This window comes from Chelonoidis abingdonii, chromosome 9, assembly GCF_003597395.2.
Source record: "Chelonoidis abingdonii isolate Lonesome George chromosome 9, CheloAbing_2.0, whole genome shotgun sequence".
In the NCBI taxonomy this organism is placed as follows: Eukaryota; Metazoa; Chordata; order Testudines; family Testudinidae; genus Chelonoidis; species Chelonoidis abingdonii.
The window spans coordinates 17,677,450-17,698,661 of NC_133777.1; the positions used below are offsets into that span (position 1 = coordinate 17,677,450).

Here is a 21,212-nt window from a genome sequence, read left to right on the forward strand (position 1 = left end):
CCGGCAGGTCCGTCAAGTCCGATCCCTCTTAGCTCCCCGCAAGATCTGGGGTTGAGCTCGTAGTCCGTCTACGCCCGAGACATTCTCGTCGGCAAGGGACCTTATCGCCTTGACGGAGCCTGGGCTGCCCAACCCGCACGCCGGTGCGGTGTTGTACTTTCTAAGGGCAAGCCGACGCGATGAGAGCACCATCCCGGATTCTCCGGTCTGGCACGATCTCGCTCCCGCACCGATCCAGGTCACGGCACCAATCCCGGTCCGAGGGAGGTCTGCTTCGAGGCGCCGCTCGCAGTCCGGCACCGCTCTCCCCGGTCGCTCGCGCCCGATCATCTTCACGTCGGTCCAGGCACTCCCGGCACTTCAGGCTCCAGCCATCGATACTGGCACCGTGACTCGAGGAGCCGGTCTCGGCACCGAAGGTCCAGATCCCGGTCGACCTCCCGGCACCGTGCTGGTGGCAGGTCCCGGTCCAGATCTCGGCACCGGCACGGCTCACGGCACCGCTCCCCGCACCGACGGAGGCCGTCGCCGTCGAGGGCGCTGGATTCGCACTACTCGCGTTCCGCCCCCCCGTGGCCCTCTCGGCAGGGTTCAGTCTCTTCCGAGGACGGATAGCGTCTACCTGGACGTTGACAGGTCCGCCGCCCTCTTCCCTGAGGGTCACCAGGAACATGGTCCGCAGCGTGGGGCTTCTGGACGCCCTAGGCATACCAACAAGCCCAGGGGTCTCAGCAATTTCCGCCACGTCCGGCCGGTTCAGAGCGCAGGGCTCCAGAGGCTACGGTTTCTCGCCCACCGCCATCCCCTGCAGAGGAACGGTCTCCCTACCCGCCTGAGACTGAACCCCCGCAGGTGCCAGAATCAGCGGTCCACTCTCAGCCGCCACCTGACCCACTTCTGCCAGGTGTCTCCTCGTCATCCTCGCCGGATGAAGCAGTGGCGGGGACGACGACCACCGGTCCCCCCCCGCTAGACCTCAGGGCTCACCAGGACCTCCTCAGACGCGTTGCGCAAAAACATGAGCATCCAAGCTGAGGAGGTCTCCGAAGTTGCCGACCCGGTCGTCACCATACTCTCGGCAGATGCACCCACTCGCGTCGCCCTGCCCTTCATAAAAACCATACAAGCAAACGCCACCACTTGCCCTGCAGATCTCCTGGATAGGCACTCGTGCGAGGAACGCTGTCGATGAAGCTGGCTCTGGTAGAGTGCGCCGTACTCTGCCCGAGGAAGATGGCTAGGTCGTAACAGGTCCGTATACAGGAAGTCACCCATGAGGAAATCCTCTGAGAGGAAACTGGTAACCCTCTAACTCGTTCCGCGACGGCAACGAAGAGTTGGGCGGACTTACGGAATGGTTTGGTTCGCTGTATGTAAAAGGCGAGCGCTCTGCGCACGTCTAAGGAGTGTAACTGCTGCTCCTTGCGAGACAAGTGTGGTTTTGGGAAGAAGACAGGCAGAATATGTCTTGGTTACATGAAAGGCCGATACAACCTTGGGAAGAAATGTGGGATGCGGCCTCAGTTACACCTTGTCGCGATGGAACACGTATACGGGGGATCCACGACGAGGCGCGCAGCTCCGACATGCGCGAGCAGAAGTGATCGCCACCAGGAATGCCGTCTTCCAGGACAAGTAAAGAAGGGAACATGTAGCCAGCGGCTCAAACGGGGGAGACATGAGACAGGATAGCACCAGGTTGAGATCCCAGGAGGGGCTGGGGGCGACGTGAGGGTAAAGGCGCTCCAGCCTTGAGGAATCTGGACACCATTGGGTGCGAGAAGACCAAGCTGTCTTCACTCCCTGGGTGAAAAGTGGAGATGGCCGCTAGGTGAACGCAGAGAGAGGACAGTGCCAGGTCTTGCTCCTTGAGCGACCAAAGGTAATCTAAAATGACCGGTATGGAAACCTCGGTGGGATGGAAGCGCTTTCCGCGCACCAGCATGTAAACCGCTTCCACTTGGCTACGTATGTCGCCTTGTAGATGTTTTCTACTTCCCAGAAGGACCTGCCTCACTGGGGAAGAGCAATGTAATTCGGACCGAGAGCCACTCAGGAGCCACCGAGAGGTGCAGCAACTGGAGGTCCGGGTGACAAAGCGGCCATGGTCCTGTGTGATCAGTCCAGGTGAAGAGGCAGGGAACCGGGTCGACTACCGACAGGTCCAGCAACAGGAGTACCAATGCTGGCGGCCATGCCGGAGCGATCAAAATCAAGGGCCTGTCCCGCGCACCTTCAGAAGGACCTTGTGGACTAACGGGAACAGGGGAACGCATAGAAGAGGTGCGTTGTCCAGGAAATAGAAAGGCGTCCGCTATCGAGCCGGCTCGCGCCCTGGAAAGAGCAGAACATCGGGCACTTCCTGTTTCTGCGCGTTGCAAAGGTCCACGCTGGATGCCCCACTGCGGAAGAGAGCAAGTGCGACGTCCAGGCGAAACCATTCGTGGGAGCTGAAGAACCGGCTGAGATGGTCCGCCGGTATTTTGAGCCCCGGGCAAGTAGGAAGCAATCAGTGAACCGAGTGGCTATGCAAAATTCCCACAGTATCGTTGCTCCCGGGAAAGAAGAGGAGATTTCATTCCCTTGCTTGTTCACGTAGTAAACTGCCGTCGTGTGTCGATAAAGACCGAGACACAGCGGCCTGGATCTGACAACGAAACGCGAGACAAGCCAGGCGGACCGCTCTCAACTCCCGGATGTTGATATGCAGGGCGAGCTCGGGAGGAGACCAGGCCCCTGGGTCCGGAGGGTCCCTAGGTGAGCCCCATCCCAAATCTGACGCGTCCGTCGTCAGGGACAGCGAGGGCTGGGCTGATGAAATGGAACCCCGCACATACAATGGACTGATCTAGCCACCATTGGAGGAGAGGAGGATGCCTTGTGGAATCGTGACCACCGTGTCCAACGTGCGCCTGGCGCCGAAGCTGAGGGATGAGCCAGGATTGTAGGGCGGAGGCGGAGTCGGGCATGCGCCGTGACGAAAATGCAGGCTGCCATGTGCCCCAACAGCATCAGGCAAGTGCGCAGGAGGTCAGAGGTGCTGACTGCAAGCCGCGGATGATGGCTGATAGCGTCTGGAACCACGCTGGAGGAAGACCGCCCGGCTATAGTAGAGTCCAGAACAGCTCCGATGAACTCTATCCTCTGAGTAGGGATAGAGTGGACTTCTCCACATTGAGTAGCAGCCGAGGTGGGAAAAAAGGTGGCTGACCACTTGACGTGTTCTTGGACGATCCCGCGAAGGCCCCGGATAAGCCAGTCATCGAGGTAGGGAACACGCGTACCGACTGACGGAGAAAGGCGACGACTACGGCCATGCACTTGGTGAACACTCTCGGGCCGGTGGAGAGTCCAACGGAAGGACCGTGAATTGATAGTGCCTGCCGCGACAACGAAGCAGAGAATCTGTGATGGGGCGGAAAGATGGAGATATGGAATAGGCGTCCGGCATGTCGAGGCGGCGTACAGTCTCCGGGATCCGGAAGGGATAATGGTCCCAAGGAAACCAGCGGAACTTCAACTTGAGTAGGTATCTGTTGAGTCCGCGGAGATCGAGGATGGGACGGAGACCTCCCTTGGCTTTGGGGATCAGAAAGTAACGGAGTAGAACCCTTTCCCATCTCGTCTCGGCACCCCTCCCATGGCTCCCTTGCTGAGGAGCGTTGCAACCTTTGTAGGAGGATTGCTCGTGAGAGGGTCCTGAAGGGACGAGGAAGGAGGGGGGAACGAAGCAAACTGCAGTGGTACCCAAGCCGCAGCGTGCGGAGGACCCAACGGTCCGTAGTAAGCTGGCGCACGCCGGGAGGAAGAACGAGAGACGTTGGAAAAGGAGGGGATGGATCCATGGAAAGAACTGGTACAGCGCCCCCGGGCGCACCTTCAAAAGGAAGCTTCGGACCGGAGGATGGCTTGGAGGGACTTGAGTTTGCCCCGTGGTTGCCAGAGTGTCGACGCCTGCCGCTTCTGTTACGTCTCCTGGCAAAGTCCTGCCTTTGTCTGGGCTGCGGGAAGGCCTGCGCTGTCGTTGCGGCCTGAACGGACGATGCTGCGTTACAGGGTGTGATCCCGAGGCACATAATGACCCTGTTGTCCTTAAGACTTTGCAGCGCGGTCTGTCTTTTCAGAAAATAGGCCCTGGCCTCGAACAGAAGGTCTGGATTGTGCTCTGGAGTTCCGGAGGAGACCAGAGACTGTAGCCAGGAGATGCGGCGCATAGTGACTGCCGGAGGCGATAGTCCTAGTGGCCGAGTCAGCTGCGTCCAAAGACGCCTGCAGTGCAGTGCGCGCGACCCTTCTGCCTTCGTCCAGGAGGGCGTGAACTCTTGCCGAGCGTCTGTGGGAGAAGCTCCTAATTTAAACAGCCGCCTCCCAGGTATTATATGCGTAGCGGCTGAGCAGGCTTGTTGGTTTGAAACCGCAGCTGCAACGCTCCAGCGGAATAGACCTTACGGCCGAGCAGGTCCATACGCCGCGCCTCCGAGATTTCAGGGCCGGAGCTTCTTGTCATGTCGTTCCCTCGTTCACAGATGAACGACGAGGGAACATGGGGCGGATGGACGTATAGATACTCATATCCTTCGAGGGAACCATATACTTGCGCTCCACACCCCGAGCAGGGGGAATGGAGGCCGGGACTGCCATATGTGGTGGCGTTTGCTTGTATGGTTTTTATGAAGGGCAGGGCGACGCGAGTGGGTGCACGCCGAGAGTATGGTGACGACCGGGTCGGCAACTTCGGAGACCTCCTCAGCTTGGATGCTCATGTTTTGCGCAACGCGTCTGAGGAGTCTGGTGACCCTGAGGTCTAGCGGGGGGGACGGTGGTCGTCGTCCCGCCACTGCTTCATCCGGCGAGGATGACGAGGAGACACCTGGCAGAAGTGGGTCAGGTGGCGGCTGAGAGTGGACCTGATTCTGGCACCTGCGGGGGTTCAGTCTCAGGCGGGTAGGGAGACCGTTCCTCTGCAGGGGATGGGGTGGGCGAGAAACCGTAGCCTCTGGACCCTGCGCTCTGAACCGGCCGGACGTGGCGGAAATTGCTGAGACCCTGGGTTTGTATGCCTAGGGCGTCCAGAAGCCCCACTGCTGCGGACCATGTTCCTGGTGACCCTCAGGGAAGAGGCGGCGACCTGTCAACGCTGGAGTTGCTAGGGTAAAAGTTCTCCGACGAACGTGCACGCGCGGCGCGTACACCTACTGGAATGGATATGAGCAACACATCTCGAAGAACACCAGTTACAAAGGTGAGTAACCGTGTTTTTCTTTCTCTGTTTCATGAGTTTGAATGTCACATTATTTTAGGGCTAGATCATAGCTGGTTGAATCTGGGAAGATTAATAAGAACAGATTTTTGTCTTTTCATTGCAAGGCAAATATTTTTGTCTCAAGAGGGGAAGCTAACATTGGGAACTTGTTTTAAAATCATAATATGGCCAAATTAGGGCAGTGGTGCTCAAATTATAGTTTGCAGAATGACATGCTTAGGAACCAGGTGTGTTACGACAAAGGAAATAGCCTCTCATGGATTAAGTAGACTGCAGACTGAAGCAATGTGAGAGCTAACACTGCTTCAATAAGCATCTGTCCTCCAGTGTCATCTGACTATAGGTTGGCTTCGTCCCTTGAAATTTGGGTAATGTTCCATATGCATTTTTTTTATGCCCTCTCCAGGCCTTATAGGAGCTCTGCGATCAAATCCTAGTATTTTGCCTTTGCCACAAATACAGCTTATATCTTTACCTTCTCCATTACTAATCTTCCAGCCATTGTTAGTACTTTCCTTTTTTAACCTCTTACCTTTTAGTCTGTGGGATCCTGGAAAATGATAGGAGCAAGCAGCTATTTCTTGCCTGTTTTTTTCCCATGCTATCTCTTCAAACTTCTCCCCATCTCCTTCCCCATGAGCCTAGTTAGCTCAGACTCTGCTACCAAACACACTCCCTCTCTTGGAAGTCCAGCAGTGCTCCAGTCAGTTTTAACAGAAGTTCTCAACTTCTCCAGTTTTTTACATGACATACTTTCTACCACCTGACAGCCTTTCTCAAAAATCTCACAGTTCTTCCAGTCTCTCCTAGTTCCTTCAGATACTGGCTTTGCCATCTCAGTACTGGAAGACTTGGGCTGCTAGATCAAGATAGGAAATACAGCTCTCTTCTGAAGGTTTCTTTGGTGTGACTTTGGGGTTATGAAATAATGAGACTTTTTTATAATCCCTCCACCAGTGCATTTGGCTGATATTTTTCTACTGGTTGAAGCCTGCATTTGAAGCTTCAATAAGTTCCATGAACTACCATCCTCGAGTTGTTTTAGATGGTTTCATTAAACATCTCACCCCCAGCACTGTGTAGAGACAGTCTTCAATGCTGGCAGCTCTGGACCTGGCAAAACATCTTGATCACCTACTGTAATATGGGGGCCTTTATCTGTTAGTTGTCCTTTGTGGCACGATGGGGAGCTACACCACCTCACTTCATCTCCCTTATGCCACTGAGTTCCAGCTCAAGGCCCTTGTTTGGAACATCCAGAACCAATCCTGCTCAGTCCCTCGCTGCTCCCTGAGCTTCCTCCTGCCTTTCTTCCTCTATAGGCTTACCCAGTGCCTTGTCCTGCTTCTCCCTTTTTGGAGCATTGGCTTCTCACTAGTTTCCTGGGATCCTCTCTGCAGTTCTGCCTCTCTGGCAGCTGCCTTTTCCCTTTTGGAGTTCCCCCTCTAACTGAGGTACCTTTTTATCATGTCCAAGTGCTAAACTGTCAAATTAACTGGCTCCATGAGTTAAGTTCTCCTAGGTGAACCTGAGCTGTCTCATTCCCCTTTGTGAAGCCTCTGAGAGGTAGGCTGTGCCCCTGACCCCTTCAGGGGGCTAACTATCCTCTGACACCTCCATATCTCTCACTTCATACCTGCTAAGTCTTAGGATATGTCTTGTGACTCCTTTTTGGTCATATCCTTTCCTGTTTTATTGCTGATGCCTTAGAAGGTTGTAGCAACAAAAATGCTCTTGCAGCCTGGAAAAGAGAACTGAAACCTGGTCTATACTAAGATCTTACATTGGTGTAGCTATGTGTCTCAGGGGTGTGAAAAGTTTATACTACAGACCTATTACAATATAACTACGTCGCTCAGGGATATGGAAAAATCCACACACCTGAGCAACATAGGTCAGTATAACTATCCCCATGTGTAGACAGCGCTGAGTCGACAGGAGAGCTTCTGTTGACATAGCTACCATCTCTCGGGGAGGTAGATTAACAGCGCTGATGAAAGAAGCTCTCAGGTCAACATAGTAGCATCTTCACTAAAGCACTTGCAGCAGTGCCACTAAAGCGCTGTACGTGAAGGCAGGCACAAAGCTATACCAAACTAACCCTTCCCGCCCTCCCCCTCCGTAGACAGCACTAGGTCAATGGAAGAATTCTTACAATCTACAGCTTCTCAGAGAAGTGGATTTGCATATATTGGCAACAGAATCCCTCCTGTGAGTGTAGATAATGTCTATGCTGAATCATGGCAACGTTTTAAGTGTAGACACATCTAAAGAGAGAGAGGTTGTAAATGACGTTGTCCAACTGTTAAATGGCCAGAGCCAGCCTGGTAATTGAACGGGATTGGTAGATGGATGCTATTTAATACGTAAATTGGTTTTCTTGAAGTTAGCCTGTTCTGCAAAACAGAAGTGAGAAAACGTGCAGATTTCTTGGTAGCAAGTAACCCTCTAGTGCTCTGCTCTGCCCTTTTTGTCTGTTCCCAGAACAGACCTAGTACCAAATCTTAATAAATACAGGAACTAACCACTTTTAAGAGCATTCCCTTACTGTAAATAGTTATCTCTAAGCCAAAACCTTTTGTTAAATAAAGATGGTGAAAATGTTACTGTTTCTGATGTTTTGTCCCCAATTATTATAAATATAGATTAGTACATCAGTAAAATGGAAGAATACATGGCTTAAGAAAGCAATTCCGTCCTTCCCCCAAAAAGTGGAAAATCTATTTGTTTTTGTAAATGTTTACCGCTACATCAGCTTGAACTTCAGCTTTTTAACAATTTCTTTAAAAGGTTATGCTAAGTTTGCAACAAAGAGCACAGAAACGTGCTAGTTACCTCTTACGCCTTGAAGAAATTAGTCCTTGGTTGGCTGCCACGATGAACACTGAAATAGCACTCCCTGGAGAAGTGTCCGCTAGAGACACAGTCACGATTCAAAGCGTGGGGAGCACTATCACAATTCTGCCTACTAAAACCAAACCCAAGAAACTCCTTTTCCTGGGTTCAGATGGGAAGAACTACCCATATCTTTTCAAAGGTAAGACCTGGAAATTTCCTCAGGATTGTGTGTGTATGTGTGTGGGGAAGTTGCTAAAATATTGGGCAGATGCATGTTTTATATGTATGTTATTCAGGCTTACACTCACTTTTAATTAGAGAGTAGTACCTCTAAAGTTGGAAAGATGTATCGTGAACCTTGCGTGTGTATTGTGATAGTCAACCTGACCAAAAAACCTTTCAGGCAGCCCTTAAAATTATACCTGAACTGTAGATGAGAGACATTGTAGGTGTCCATATGTAATAGTGTCGATCATCCATCGGCTTTTCTTTCCACAAATGCTGTAAGATTCTTTGACTCATATAAGCTGCAGAAGAAAAGGCCTGTGGGTCCTTGTGGCTGTTGCAACAGAAAAGAGTTCCAGCTGTAGCCTGTTTTGATCTTCCTTATCAGCTGAACTCTCTCATAAAACTCATGCAGTAGCCGGAAGAGAGAGCCTCAGCCTGAGGTTTCACACACTCCTGTGAATGGTAGGGAAGTGTTCTGCAGAGCTGGCACTCCATTTGCATGCTTCTCCCATGGAGTTATAACAGCAGCCCAAGCCCAAGGACTGTTCCATTAGCAAATACCTCATTGCTTAGGAACCCATTCGGAGCCTGGATAGATATGTAGCTGTTTTAAGTATAAAATGGAATGTGCACTTCAGAAATGCTACCCTAAGGTGAAAAAGCTTTTATAGTTTGTTGTAGAAGCTAAATTTTAAGCAGAATACTTGCTTAAATTTTATGATACAGGTTTAGAAGATTTACATCTGGATGAGAGAATCATGCAGTTTTTATCAATCGTGAACACCATGTTTGCTACAATTAATCGTCAAGAGACACCACGGTTTCATGCTAGGCACTATTCCGTGACACCGCTGGGAACGAGATCTGGCCTAATTCAATGGGTGGATGGAGCCACTCCTTTATTTGGCCTTTACAAGCGGTGGCAGCAGCGAGAAGCTGCTTTACAAGCACAAAAGGTAAGTGCTGTATTTTAAACTAATTAGCATCTCTCAGAAGTGGAATATTTCACAAGTTGCTTTAAAACCTAAAGCAAATATTAAAATATTTTTTGATTTTTATCTGTACATGCATTCATGCTGAGTAGATCTGTATGTTCATCTCTCGTGGGGTTTGATCAGATATCAGGCAAAACTGTATAATCAAATTCTCTGTTAGTGAGAGGAACATTTCTTAGGCATATCTTACTTTTAATTATACTATTCTTGTGTGATACTTCAAGGGGAGGAGCATGTTTGGATGGCTAAAGTTAGTTACTCTAAACCATTTTAGTTTCTTTTCCCATTCTTAGCTCTTTTGTCACTTTAGCTTCTGTAGCTTTAGAATGGGATTTTCAGAAGTGCTAAATGTTGTCAAAGCAGCAGAGAATCCTGTGGCACCTTATAGACTAACAGACGTTTTGGATCATGAGCTTTTGTGGGTGAATACCCACTTCACCCACGAAAGCTCATGCTCCAAAACGTCTGTTAGTCTATAAGGTGCTACAGGATTCTTTGCTGCTTTTACAGATCCAGACTAACATGGCTACCCCTCTGATCTTTGGTCAAGAAAACTGTTTTAATATCCTACTAACAAGGCACATATTTAAACATGGTTTCTGATAACAGTGTGTGAGTGTAGGAAGGGCCTATGAAACTCTTCAGTCTCTTCCAGTTCACACTGTAAATTCCTTTGCGCTCTCCTCTATCTCCTCAGTGACCATAGGCCCCCTATATCCTCTAATCCTCCCTTTCTGTTTGGAAAGTCTCTTTCCTATATATCCTCTTATTCAGTAGTAGCCAACCCTCAGCCAAAGAGCCGTTTCGTTGCCAAGCTGTCACAGCTCCAAGAAATGGTTAAACATGATACAATTTTATAATCTCATTACATATATTGAATACAATAACAACACTACGTTGTATATAGCTCTTTATTTGCTCAAAGCACTGTAAAGAAAGTAAGAAATTAGCCTTATGAGACAAGTATACAGTGATATCTCAATTTTACAGCTGGGGCAACAGAGACAGAATGGTTAAGTGACTTGCCAAAGGTCACACATCAAGTCATCAGCAGAACCAGGATTAGAAGTTAGTACTTCCTGCTTCCCAACACAGTGCCCATTTCTCCAGACCACTATGCCTGAAAGAAGAGTTAAATAAAAGTTAAAACAGAAGCTGGATTAGCACCTGATGCCAAGAGGAAACCTTCTTTCCATTCACTACCAGAGCTTCAGTCAGGGCCGGCTCCAGGCCCCAGCGCGCCAAGCGCGTGCTTGAGGCGGCATGCCGCGGGGGGCGCTCTGCCGGTTGCCAGGAGGGCGGCAGGTGGCTCTGGTGGATCTCCCACAGGCGTCCCTGCAGAGGGTCCGCTGGTCCCGTGGCTCCAGTGGAGCATCCGCAGGCACGCCTGCAGGAGGTCCACCGGTCCCCGGAGCCGCGGGAACCAGGGACCCCCACAGGAACGCCTGCAGAGGGTCCACCGGAGAGCCGTGGGATCGGCGAGCGGCAGAGCACCCCCGCGGCGTGCTGCCATGCTTGGGGTGGCGAAATGGCTAGAGCTGGCCCTGGCTTCAGTTTCCATCTTTATACTGACTATGCTTTTTGAAGTACTTGCAGATGTATTTTTCATATTGTCAAATTAATGTTACATCTTCAAACACTTTCAGCCACTTCTGCAAATAACCTATAACTATGAGTTTAACAGTAAAACTAACAGCCCAAAACTTCCAGCTTCTTATTAAATACCTGTCATACAAGTTATCAGTTACCACAACTCTAATTTCAATTACTGTTCTGTAATTACCCTCCATTACAGCAACTCTGAAAGCTCAGACAAATAAGCAGAAGTTTCACTCATCTCAGTTGTCTTCCGGCACTAATACACATTTAACACATCTTTGTATCTATATTGTCTCTGTTTTTCTGTATAGCACCATATTTTCATGAGGCAACAGCAACTTGTTGTCAGGATGTTATTTATTTACCTTTGTTCACGAAGATATTTTCAAGGTCCTTCTGAATGACAGGCTTAACACAATGTAAAAGATTAACTATCTTACTTGTCTATTTCTAAGAGATTAATTAGAAGAGGTGTAACACCACCAACTCAGAAGACAGTGCTTAAAGTCAGTGTAAAGCAAGGCATGCATCATAGAAGTTTTAATTAGAGTTTAGCAGTTAATGAAAGTGTCTATAGTATTAAATATTTTGTTTTATCAGTCTCCTTCTAGCGAACTAATAGTGGACTGAGGGGGAAAAATCAATTTTAGACTTTCTCATGATATTTTCTATTTTCTAACCTAAAAGCCTGTTTTTCTTCGAGTGCTTGCTCATATCCATTCCAGTAGGTGTACGCGCCGCGCGTGCACGTTCGTCGGAACTTTTACCCTAGCAACTCAAGCGGCCGGCAGGTCGCCCCCTAGAGTGGCGCCGCTATGGCGGGTGATATATACCCCTGCCGGCCCGCCCGCTCCTCAGTTCCTTCTTACCGCCGTGTCCGGTCGTTGGAACTGTGGAGCGCAGCATAGCTGACCTCCACATCCTAGCTTCTCTTGTCAATTGTTACTGTTCTAGTTAGTTAGTCATAGTTACTTAGCATACATAGTTGTAGTTATAGTTAGAGTTTAGAGTTATAGTTGTCTATATAGTTATACTTCGTATCGGTAGGGCTCTGGCCCTTTCCCACGCCGGCGCAGGCTGATGCCTGGTCGCCGGGGTTCAAGGTGCTCGACTTGTAAGAAGCCGATGCCACCAGTGATCCCCAGACGCCTGCCTGAAGTGCCTGGGGAATCACACATCTCAGATAAGTGCCGCATTTGTAAGTCTTTCGTCCCGAACAAAAAGGGAGCGAGACCAGCGCCTCAGGACGCTCCTTATGGAAGCGGCACTTCACCCGCGCCTCGGCACCGAGCGCGGCTCCGGCACGGACCCCTCCGGCACCGCGAAACGCACCGGCACGGACCTTCTCGGCATCCGGCTCCCGCGAAGAGGCCCTCTACGTCCTCAACCCCGCTAGGGCCCCGTAAGGACACCCACTGCCGGCGCCAGCCGTGCTGGCTGTGCAAGGGGTTTCGTTGACTCTGGCCCCGGCGTCCGTCGAGTCCGATCCCTCCCAGCTCCCGCCAAGATCTGGGTAGAGCTGATACCTCCGTCCACGCCCGAGACTTCTCGTCGGCACGGGACCTAATTGCTCTGACTGAGCCTGGGCTGCCCCAACCCCCGGCGCCGACCGGTGTGGGTTGTGCTTTCTAAGGGCAAGCCACCCCTATGAGGGCACCGTCCCCGGATTCTCCGACCCCGCGCCGTCAAGATCCAGGCACCGGTTGTGATCCCGGCACCGATCACAGGAGGTCTCCCCTTGCGACGCCGCTCGCAGTCCCGGCACCGCCGCTCTCCCTACGCGGCACCGGTCGTAACTCGCGGCACCGGTCATCATCGCGCCGATCCAGATACGCCCGGCACCGCTCGGGCTCCAGCCGCCGCTACCGGCGCCGCAACTCAGACCACTGCACGGCACCAGCAGGTCCTCTTCCCGGTCGACCTCGCGGCACCACCGCGCGCTGGTCGCAGGTCCCGGTCCGGTCCCGGCACCGGTACAACTCACGGCACCGATCTCCGGCACCGGGAGGTTCGCCATCAAGGCGATTCTTGCTATCCCCTCCTTCGGCCCACCATGGCCCTCCGACAAGGCTCTGTATCCTCCGGACTGACAGTATCTATCTGGATTCGTGAAAGACCTGCACTATCTCCCAGAAGGTCACATGAGCAGGGCCACAGCACTTGGGGCTTCTGGACGCCCTGGCATACCATCAAGCCCAGGGGTTCCGCTCGTCCGCACGTGCGCCTGACCCAGAACGGAGGGCTCCAAGGCTGCAGCGTCACGGCACCCACATCCCCTGAGGAAGGCGGTCCGTCCCATTCGCTGCATGCGGAAATCCCTCAGGAGGCTGAACCGGTACTGCAGCTACGGAGCTCCCAGACCCACTCTTGCCAGTCACTCTTCATCTTTCCTCCCTGCGATGAAGCAGTAGCCGGAACGACATCCAGGTCCACCCCCCCTAGACTTGAGGGCTCACCAAGACCTCCTCAGCGAGTGGCGCTGCAAGAACTTCAGGCCGAAGAGGCTCTGAGGTTGAGGACCCTGTGTGCAGTATACTCACGTCTGACGCCCCCACTGTGTTGCCCTGCCCTTTATTAAAACAATACAGAGCAACGCAACAACCAATCTGGCAGTCACCGGCCCGTTCCCCTCTGCCTGAGGAGTAGAACGCAAAATACATGTCCCATCTAAAGACTATGACTACCTATAAATTCCACCGCGCCCCATGCTCCCTCGTGTTCAATCGTGAACGAGAGGAGAACCATGGCAAGAAGCGCCAGCCCCAGTCAGGACGCAAGAAGGATGGACCTACTGGGCCCCAAGTTATTCTGCGGAGCATTGCAGCTTGCGAGTTTTCTAACCAGCAAGCTCTACTCAGCCGCTACTCCTTTAACACCTGGACAGCGGCTGATAATTCAAAGAGCTCCTCCCGAAGACGCTCGTCAGGAGTTCGTCAACCCTTCTGGACGAAGGAAAGAAAGTTGCAACGCACCTCCTTGCAGGCGGCACGGACGCGGCCGACGACTCTGCCGCCAGAACTCTGGCCTCGTGTCACGCATGCGTCGGTATTCTCCTGGCTGCAGGTCCTCGGACTTCCTCCGAACTCCAGACACCATCCAGGATCTTCCGTTTGAGGCCAGGGCCTGTTCTCGGATAAGACCCGATCCCGCGGCTGGCAAAGCAACAAAAGATAACAGGGTCATTATCGGGCTCTTTGAATGCAATACGCCCGTGACACAGCGTAGACCTTCCGCCCGCAACTACAAAATCAGCGTGTACGGCCTTTCCCCCCGCCAGACAGAGACAGACTCTTTCCGAGGCCCGCAATAAGCAATGCAGGCGCAGACAGTCTGGTAATCAAGGGGTCGAGGCCAGGACCTACAGCCTTCTTCCGGCTCGAATCCTCATTTTGAAAGATACGGCCCAGGGCGATGTACAGTTTCCTCCATGAACCCCTCTCCACCTTCTCCCGACCGTCTCTCCTACTTCCTCAGCGTGGCGCGGCTCACTTCAGACCGTTGGGCTCCTCCGCACGCTGCGGTTTGGATATAGCTACCTGCAGTTTTAGCCTCGTACCCGCCTTCCGCCCCCCCCCTCCTCCCTCTTCAGGACCCCCTCTCACGGCAATCCTCCTCCGGGAGGTGCAACGCTCCTCGACAAACGGTGCCATTCAGGAGGTTCCGCAAAACGAGAGGGCTAGAGGGTTCTACTCCGCTACTCTTGATTCCCAAGGCCAAGGGGTCTCCGTCCACTCCTCGACCGTCCGCGGATCTCAACAAATATTACTGAAGTTGAAATTACCGCATGGTTCCTTGGGGAGCATCACCGCATCCTAGATCTGGAGACTGGTACGCCGCCCTCGACATGTCAAGAGCGCTATTTTCATATCGCACTTTTCTACCGCCACATCGATGTTCTTGCGCTTTCTCATAGGCAGCCGTCATGATCAAGTTCACTAGGTCCTCCGTTCGGACCTCTCGGCGGCCCAGAGAGTGTTCACGAAGATCAGGCCGTAGTCGTCGCCCTTCCTTGCATCGGCAGCCTGGGTGGCATAATCCACTCTAACCTCAACGACTGGCTTATGTCCGAGAGACCGTCAGCAGGCAGGTGCTCTCCCACGCTCCGCATGATAGCCGCCTTTTTGCAAACCTGGCCTGATGCTGAATGATCTAGAAGACGTCCATTCTGTCCCCTACCCAGAGGATAGCAATTTATCGGGCCGTCCTAGACTCTACCGACGGCCACGGCCACTCTTCCTTGTCCCGATTCCAGGACTTTAGTCGGACATCATCCGGAGATTGCAGGCAGCACCTCTAACTTCTACTCGCACCTGCCTCATCATCTGGGCACATGGCGGCCTGCAACTTTCGTGACGCATGCAGCCAGGCTATACGGCTCAGACTCGCAGTCGATGGCTCATCCCTCAGCGCTGCGCCGAAGCCAGTCGGTCATTGATGATACCGTCGTCACAGTCCCAACGACATACTCTTCTCCCTCCAATGGTGGCTGGAGGAGTCCAGTCGTCTGCGCGGGGACCCATCCACCTCCACAGCCCTCGATGTCCACTCACTAACGACGCATCGGACTTGGGATGGGAGCCCACATAGGGCCGTTGAGGACGCAGGGTCGCTGGCTCTCTCCCGATCTGCTTCTCCTATCAACGTCGGGAATGAGAGCGGTCCGTCCTTGCGCTTGTCAAGCCTTCCCTCGGCAGATCCAAGGGCCGCTGGTATCAGTTTTCATAGACAACACCACAGCGGTGTACTATGTCAACAAAGCAGGGCGGGACGAGATCTCCCTCTCTGCGGTGAGCCGCAATAGAGTTGTGGGAATTTTGCATAGCCTCAGGTCACCTGTGCTTCCTATTGCCCGGGCGGCAAATACCTGGCGGACCATCTCAGTCGGTCTTTCACTCCCCACGAATGGTCCCTTCGCCCAGCGTGCCTTCCTTTCCGCAAGTGGGGGCATCCCCACATGGATCTTTTGCACCGCACGAACATAAGTGTCCGCATGTTCTGCTCTTTCCAGGCGCGAGCGGGAACTCGTAGCGTGATGCCTTCCTGATTCCGCTGGGACAACGCACCTTTTTTATGCCTTCCCCGTTCCCATTATCCTAAGGTCCTTCTGAAGGGCGCGCAGGGAACAGGCCCGCTTGGATTCTCATCGCCGCCGCATGGCCACGCAGCAATTGGTATTCTCTGCCTGGACCTGTCGGTAGTGACCCCTGTTCCCCTGCTCTTCACCGGACCTGATACCAGGACCAGGCCGCTTTGTCACCGACCTCAGTCCTGCACCTCTCGGCGTGGCTCCTGCGTGGCTAACTGGTCCGAATGCACTGCTCTTCCCGTGAGGCAAGTAACTTCTCGGCAGTCGAGAAAGCCTCCAACGAGGACGACGTACGTAGCCAGTGGAAGCGTTTAATACGTGCTGGTGTGGCGGAAAGCGCTTCCACCCTGCCAATGTTTCCCATCCCGACGTTTGGATTACCTATGGTCGCTCAAAAGCAACAGGCCTGGCTATAGTCGCTCGGGTTCACATGCGGCCATCTCCACTTTGCCACCGACGGGCCGATGCCATTCGCCTTTCGCACCCACTGGTCCACAGATTCCTCAAAGGGCTGGAGCGCCTTTACCTCAAGTCCGTTCTCAGCCCCCTCCTGGGATCTAACGTCGTGGTTGTCTTGTCTTATGTTCCACGTTTGAAACCGCGCTACATGCTACCCTCCTCCATTCGTCCTGAGCTAAAACGGCGTTCCTGGTGGCGCACTCACATCCGCATAGGCAGTGTGATCATGACGCTCAGCGACAACTCGTCGGGACCCTCCATAACACGGTCCTTCCATCGAGCAAGGTCAACTAGAGGCCGCCACCGACATTCTCCCCAAATTTGTCCCTCAGCCTTCCACTTAACCAGACAATATTCCTCTCAACCGTACAGATCTTTCCAACAACCATTCATCTGCGTAGAGAACAAACAGTTAACATTGGGCCTAGAGACAGGCGCAGGGCGCTCGCCTTTTATATAGATAAGAAACTAAGCCGTTCGGCAATCCACTGCAAGTCTTGTGTCGGCAATACTGGAGCGACGACAATCAAGGGCTGAAGAACCAGTCTCCCTACAAGGACTACCCTCGGGTAACGTCTCAGCATAAGAAAATGACGAACCTCGGCGCATCTTCCCTTACGGGCGTATAAACGCGACACCTACCACACAAGAGACCCAGCACGTAGGGTAAGCGTTCCTCGCCGAGTTCCCATCCAGGAAATCGGCAGAGCAGCGACCGGCCTTACACGCACACGTTATAGCCATTATGCCCTGGTCCAGCAGTCCAGGGATGATGCGCACTCGTTCTGCGTATTCGCAACTGTGACCTCTCCACTCCCCGATCCTCCAAACCAGGCCTAGTAAGCCATAGGAATCACTACTGGAATGGATAATGACACCATTTACAGGTTACAACTATTACAACCTCTCTCTCTTTAGATGTGTTACACTAAAACTTGCATATTCAGCTAGAATTATCTACACTCACAGAGGGATTCTGTTGCAATATATGCAAATCCACTTCTTAAGCGTAGATTGTAAGAATCTCCATTGACTAGTGGTCTACGGAGGGAGGGCGGAAGTTAGTTTGGTATAGCTTTGTGCTGCTTCACGTACAGCGTTAAGTGCACTGCTGCAATGCTTTAGTGAAGATGCTACTATGTTGACTGAAGCTTTTTCTCAGCGCTGTTAATCTACTCCCAGATGGTAGCTTTCAACAGCAGCCTCCTGTCGACTCAGCGCTGTCTACAACAGGGATATTTCTGACATGTTGCCAGTTGTGGATTTTTCCATATCTGAGCCTGTAGTATATTGTAATAGTCTGTAGTATACTTTCACACCTGAGACACATAGACTAACAATGTAAGATTTAGTATAGACAGGTTTCATTCTCTTTTTCCAGGCTGCAAGGATTTTGTTGCTACAACTTCAAGGCACAGCAATAAACAGGAAGGATATGAAAAAAAGTCACAAGAATATCTAAGACTAGCAGGTATGAAGTGAGAGATATGGAGGTCAGAGAGATAGTCTCCCTGAGGTCAGGGGCAAGCCTACTCTCAGAGCTTCACAAGGAAAGACAGTCAGGTTCCCTGAGAATTACTCATGGAGCCAGTTAATTTGACAGTTAGCACTTGACGATAATAAGAAAGGTACCTCAGTTAGAGGGGACTCCAAAAGGAAAGCAAGCTGCCAGAGAGGCAGATGCAGAGATGATCCAGGAACTAGTGAGAAGCCATGCTCCAAAAAGGGAGAAGCAGGACACACAACTGGGTAAGCTATAGAGGAAAAGCAGAGGAAGCTCAGGGAGCAGCGAGGGACTGAGCAGGATTGTTCTGGATGTTAACAAGGGTTACTGGAACTCAGTGGCATAAGGGAGATGATAGTGGTGTGTCCCATCGTGCCAAACAATACAATAAAGCCCATTTACGTAAGTATTCAAATGTTTGCAGGTCCAGAGCTGCAGCATTGAAGACTGTCTCTACACAGTGCTGGGGTAGATGTTTAATGAAACATCTAAAACATCGAGGATTAGTATGAACTTATGAAGCTTCAATGCAGCTTCAACCAGTAGAAAATATCAAGCCAAATGCACTTGGGGATTATAAAAAGTCTCATTATTTCATAACAAAGTCACACCAAAGAACTTCAGAAGAGAGTGTATTCTATTATCTAGCAGCCAAGTCTTCCATACTGAGATGAAAGCCGTTCTGAAGGATAGAGAGAGGAAGAAACTGTGAGATTTTGAGAAAGGCTGTCAGGTGGTAAAGAATGTCTAAAAAACTGAGAAGTTGAGAACTTCTGTTAAAACTGACTGGAGCACTGCTGGACTTCCAAGAGAGGGAGTGTGTTTGTAAGCGAGCTGAGCTAACTAGGCTCATGGGGAAGGAGATGGGAGAAGTTTGAAGAGATAGATGGGAAAACAGGCAAAATACTGTTGCTCTATTTTTCAGGATCCAAGACTAAAAGTAAGAGGTAAAAAGGAAGACTAAATGGCGGAATTATTATGAGAAGGTAATAGATATACTGTATTTGCAAAGCAAAATACAGGCTTTGACGAGAGCTCTATAAGGCTGGAGAGGGCTAAAAACATCATATGACATTACCATTTCAAGGACGAAGCACTATAGTCAGATGACACGGAGGACAGATGCTTATTGAACATGTTAGATCTCACATTGCTTCAGTCTGCAAGTCTATAATCCATAGAGAGGCTATTTCTTGTCGTAACACCTGGTTCTAGTTCATTCTGCAAACTTAATTGAGCACCACTGCCAATTGCATATTTATTGTTAAAACAAGTTCAAGTTACTCCTCTATGAGACAAAATATTTCTTGCAATAAAAAGACAAAATTTTTCTTATTAATTCCCAGATTCAACCAGCTATGATCTTAGCCTAAAATAATGTGACATTCAACTCATGAAACAAGAGAAAAAAACACGTTATCACCATTGTAACTGCGTGTTCTTCGATGTGTTCTGATTCATTCAGTAGGTGTACGCGCTGCGTGCACGTTCGTCGGGAACTTTTACCCTAGCAACTCCAGTGGCCGGCAGCCCCCTAGAGTGGCGCCCCAGTGGGGTGATATATACCCTGCCGCCGCCCCTCCTCAGTTCTCTGTGCGCCCTCGACAGTGAGGAGGGCGGGTGAGGGATATGGAGCAGCACATTCGAAGAACACAGTTAAAAGGTGAGTAACGTGTTTCTTCTTCGAGTGTTGCTCATATCATTCACGTAGTGTTTCCCAAGCCTTACTAGTGGGGTCGGAGTCAAGGTCACATGTGTGCAATACAGCGAGCGAAGCGCGATCATCCCTGGACTGCTGGACCAGGCATAATGGTAGCAAAGTGTCACTGAGGACAGGTCATTGCTGCAGTCTCCTGGATAGGTACTCGAGGACGATGTCGATGAAGCTGGCTCTGAGTGCGCCGTTATCTGCACGGGAAGATGGCTAGGTCGTAACAGGTCCGTATACAGGAAGTCACCCATGAGGAAATCTCTGAGAGGAAACTGGTAACTCTAACTGTTCCGCACGGCAACGAAGAGTTGGGCACTGTACGGAATGTTGGTTCTGTATGTAAAAGCGAGCCTCTGCGACGTCTAAGGAGTGTACTGCTGCTCTTGCGAGACAAGTGTGGTTTTGGGAAAGAAACACTAAGAGCAGAATATTCTTGTTGAATGAAACGGCCATACACTTGGAAATTGAGGCTCAGTTAACTTGTCGATGAACCGTATACGGGGATCCAGACGAGCGCAGCTCCGACATGCGCCGAGAGAAGTGATGAGCCACAGGAATCCGTCTTCCAGGACAAGTAAAGAAGAACATGTGCAGCGGCTCAAACGGAGACATGAGACAGATAGCACAGTTGAGATCCAGGAGGGGCTGGCGATGAGGGTAAAGGCTCCAGCCTTGAGGATTGGACCATTGGGTGCGAGAAACAACTGTCTCACTCCTCGGGTGAAAAGTGGAGATGCCGCTAGGTGAACGAGAGAGAGGAACAGTGCAGGTTTGCCCTTGCGACAAAGGTAATCTAAAATGACGTATGGAAATGGTGATGGAAGCGCTTTCCGCGCACAGCAGTGTAAACGCTTCACTGGCTACGTATGTCGCTTGTAGATGGTTTCTACTTCCAGAAAGGACCTGCCCAATGGGGAAGAGCAATGTAATTCGGACGCAGGTTGCCACTCAGAGCACGCCGAGAGGTCAGCAACTGGAGGTCGGTGACAAAGGCGGCCATGGTCCTGTGTGATCAGGTCAGGTAAAGCAGGGGAACCGGGTCGACTACCGACAGGTCAGCAAACGAGTACAACTTGCGGGCCATGTGGAGCGATCAAAAGCGCCTGTCCTGCGCACCGTTTCAGAAGGACTTGTGGACTAACGGGAAAGGGGGAACGCATAGAAGAGGTCGTTGTCCAGGGAATTAGAAAGCGTACTATCGAGCCGGCTCGCCGCCCTGGAAAGAGCAGAACATCGGGCACTTCCTGTTCTGCGCGTTGCAAGAGGTCCACGGCTGGGATGCCCACTGCGAAGAAAAGTGCGACCAGTCGAAGGGACATTCTGGGAGTGAAAGAACCGGCTTGAGATGGTCCGCAGGTATTTGAGCCCGGCAAGTAGGAAGCAATCAGGTGACCGAGTCTATGCAAAATTCCACAGTATCGTTGCTTCCCGGGAAGAAGAGGAGATTTCATCCGCTTGCTTGTTCAGTAGTAACTGCGCGTGTTGTCGATAAGAACGAGACAACGGCCTGGATCTGACAACGAAACGCG

General features: G+C 51.5%; 1 protein-coding gene across 3 annotated transcripts in view; it reads left to right on the plus strand.

The window, feature by feature from the left end:
• SMG1 (SMG1 nonsense mediated mRNA decay associated PI3K related kinase) overlaps positions 1 to 21,212 on the plus strand; it is a 139,274-nt gene that overhangs the window by 90,492 nt on the left and 27,570 nt on the right. For all 3 annotated transcript variants that reach the window (XM_075069258.1, XM_075069259.1, XM_075069261.1), the window contains 2 exons: positions 8,054 to 8,300; positions 9,056 to 9,285. In XM_075069258.1, the coding sequence (XP_074925359.1) occupies positions 8,054 to 8,300; positions 9,056 to 9,285 (477 nt within the window). The remainder of the gene's footprint in view (positions 1 to 8,053; positions 8,301 to 9,055; positions 9,286 to 21,212) is intronic.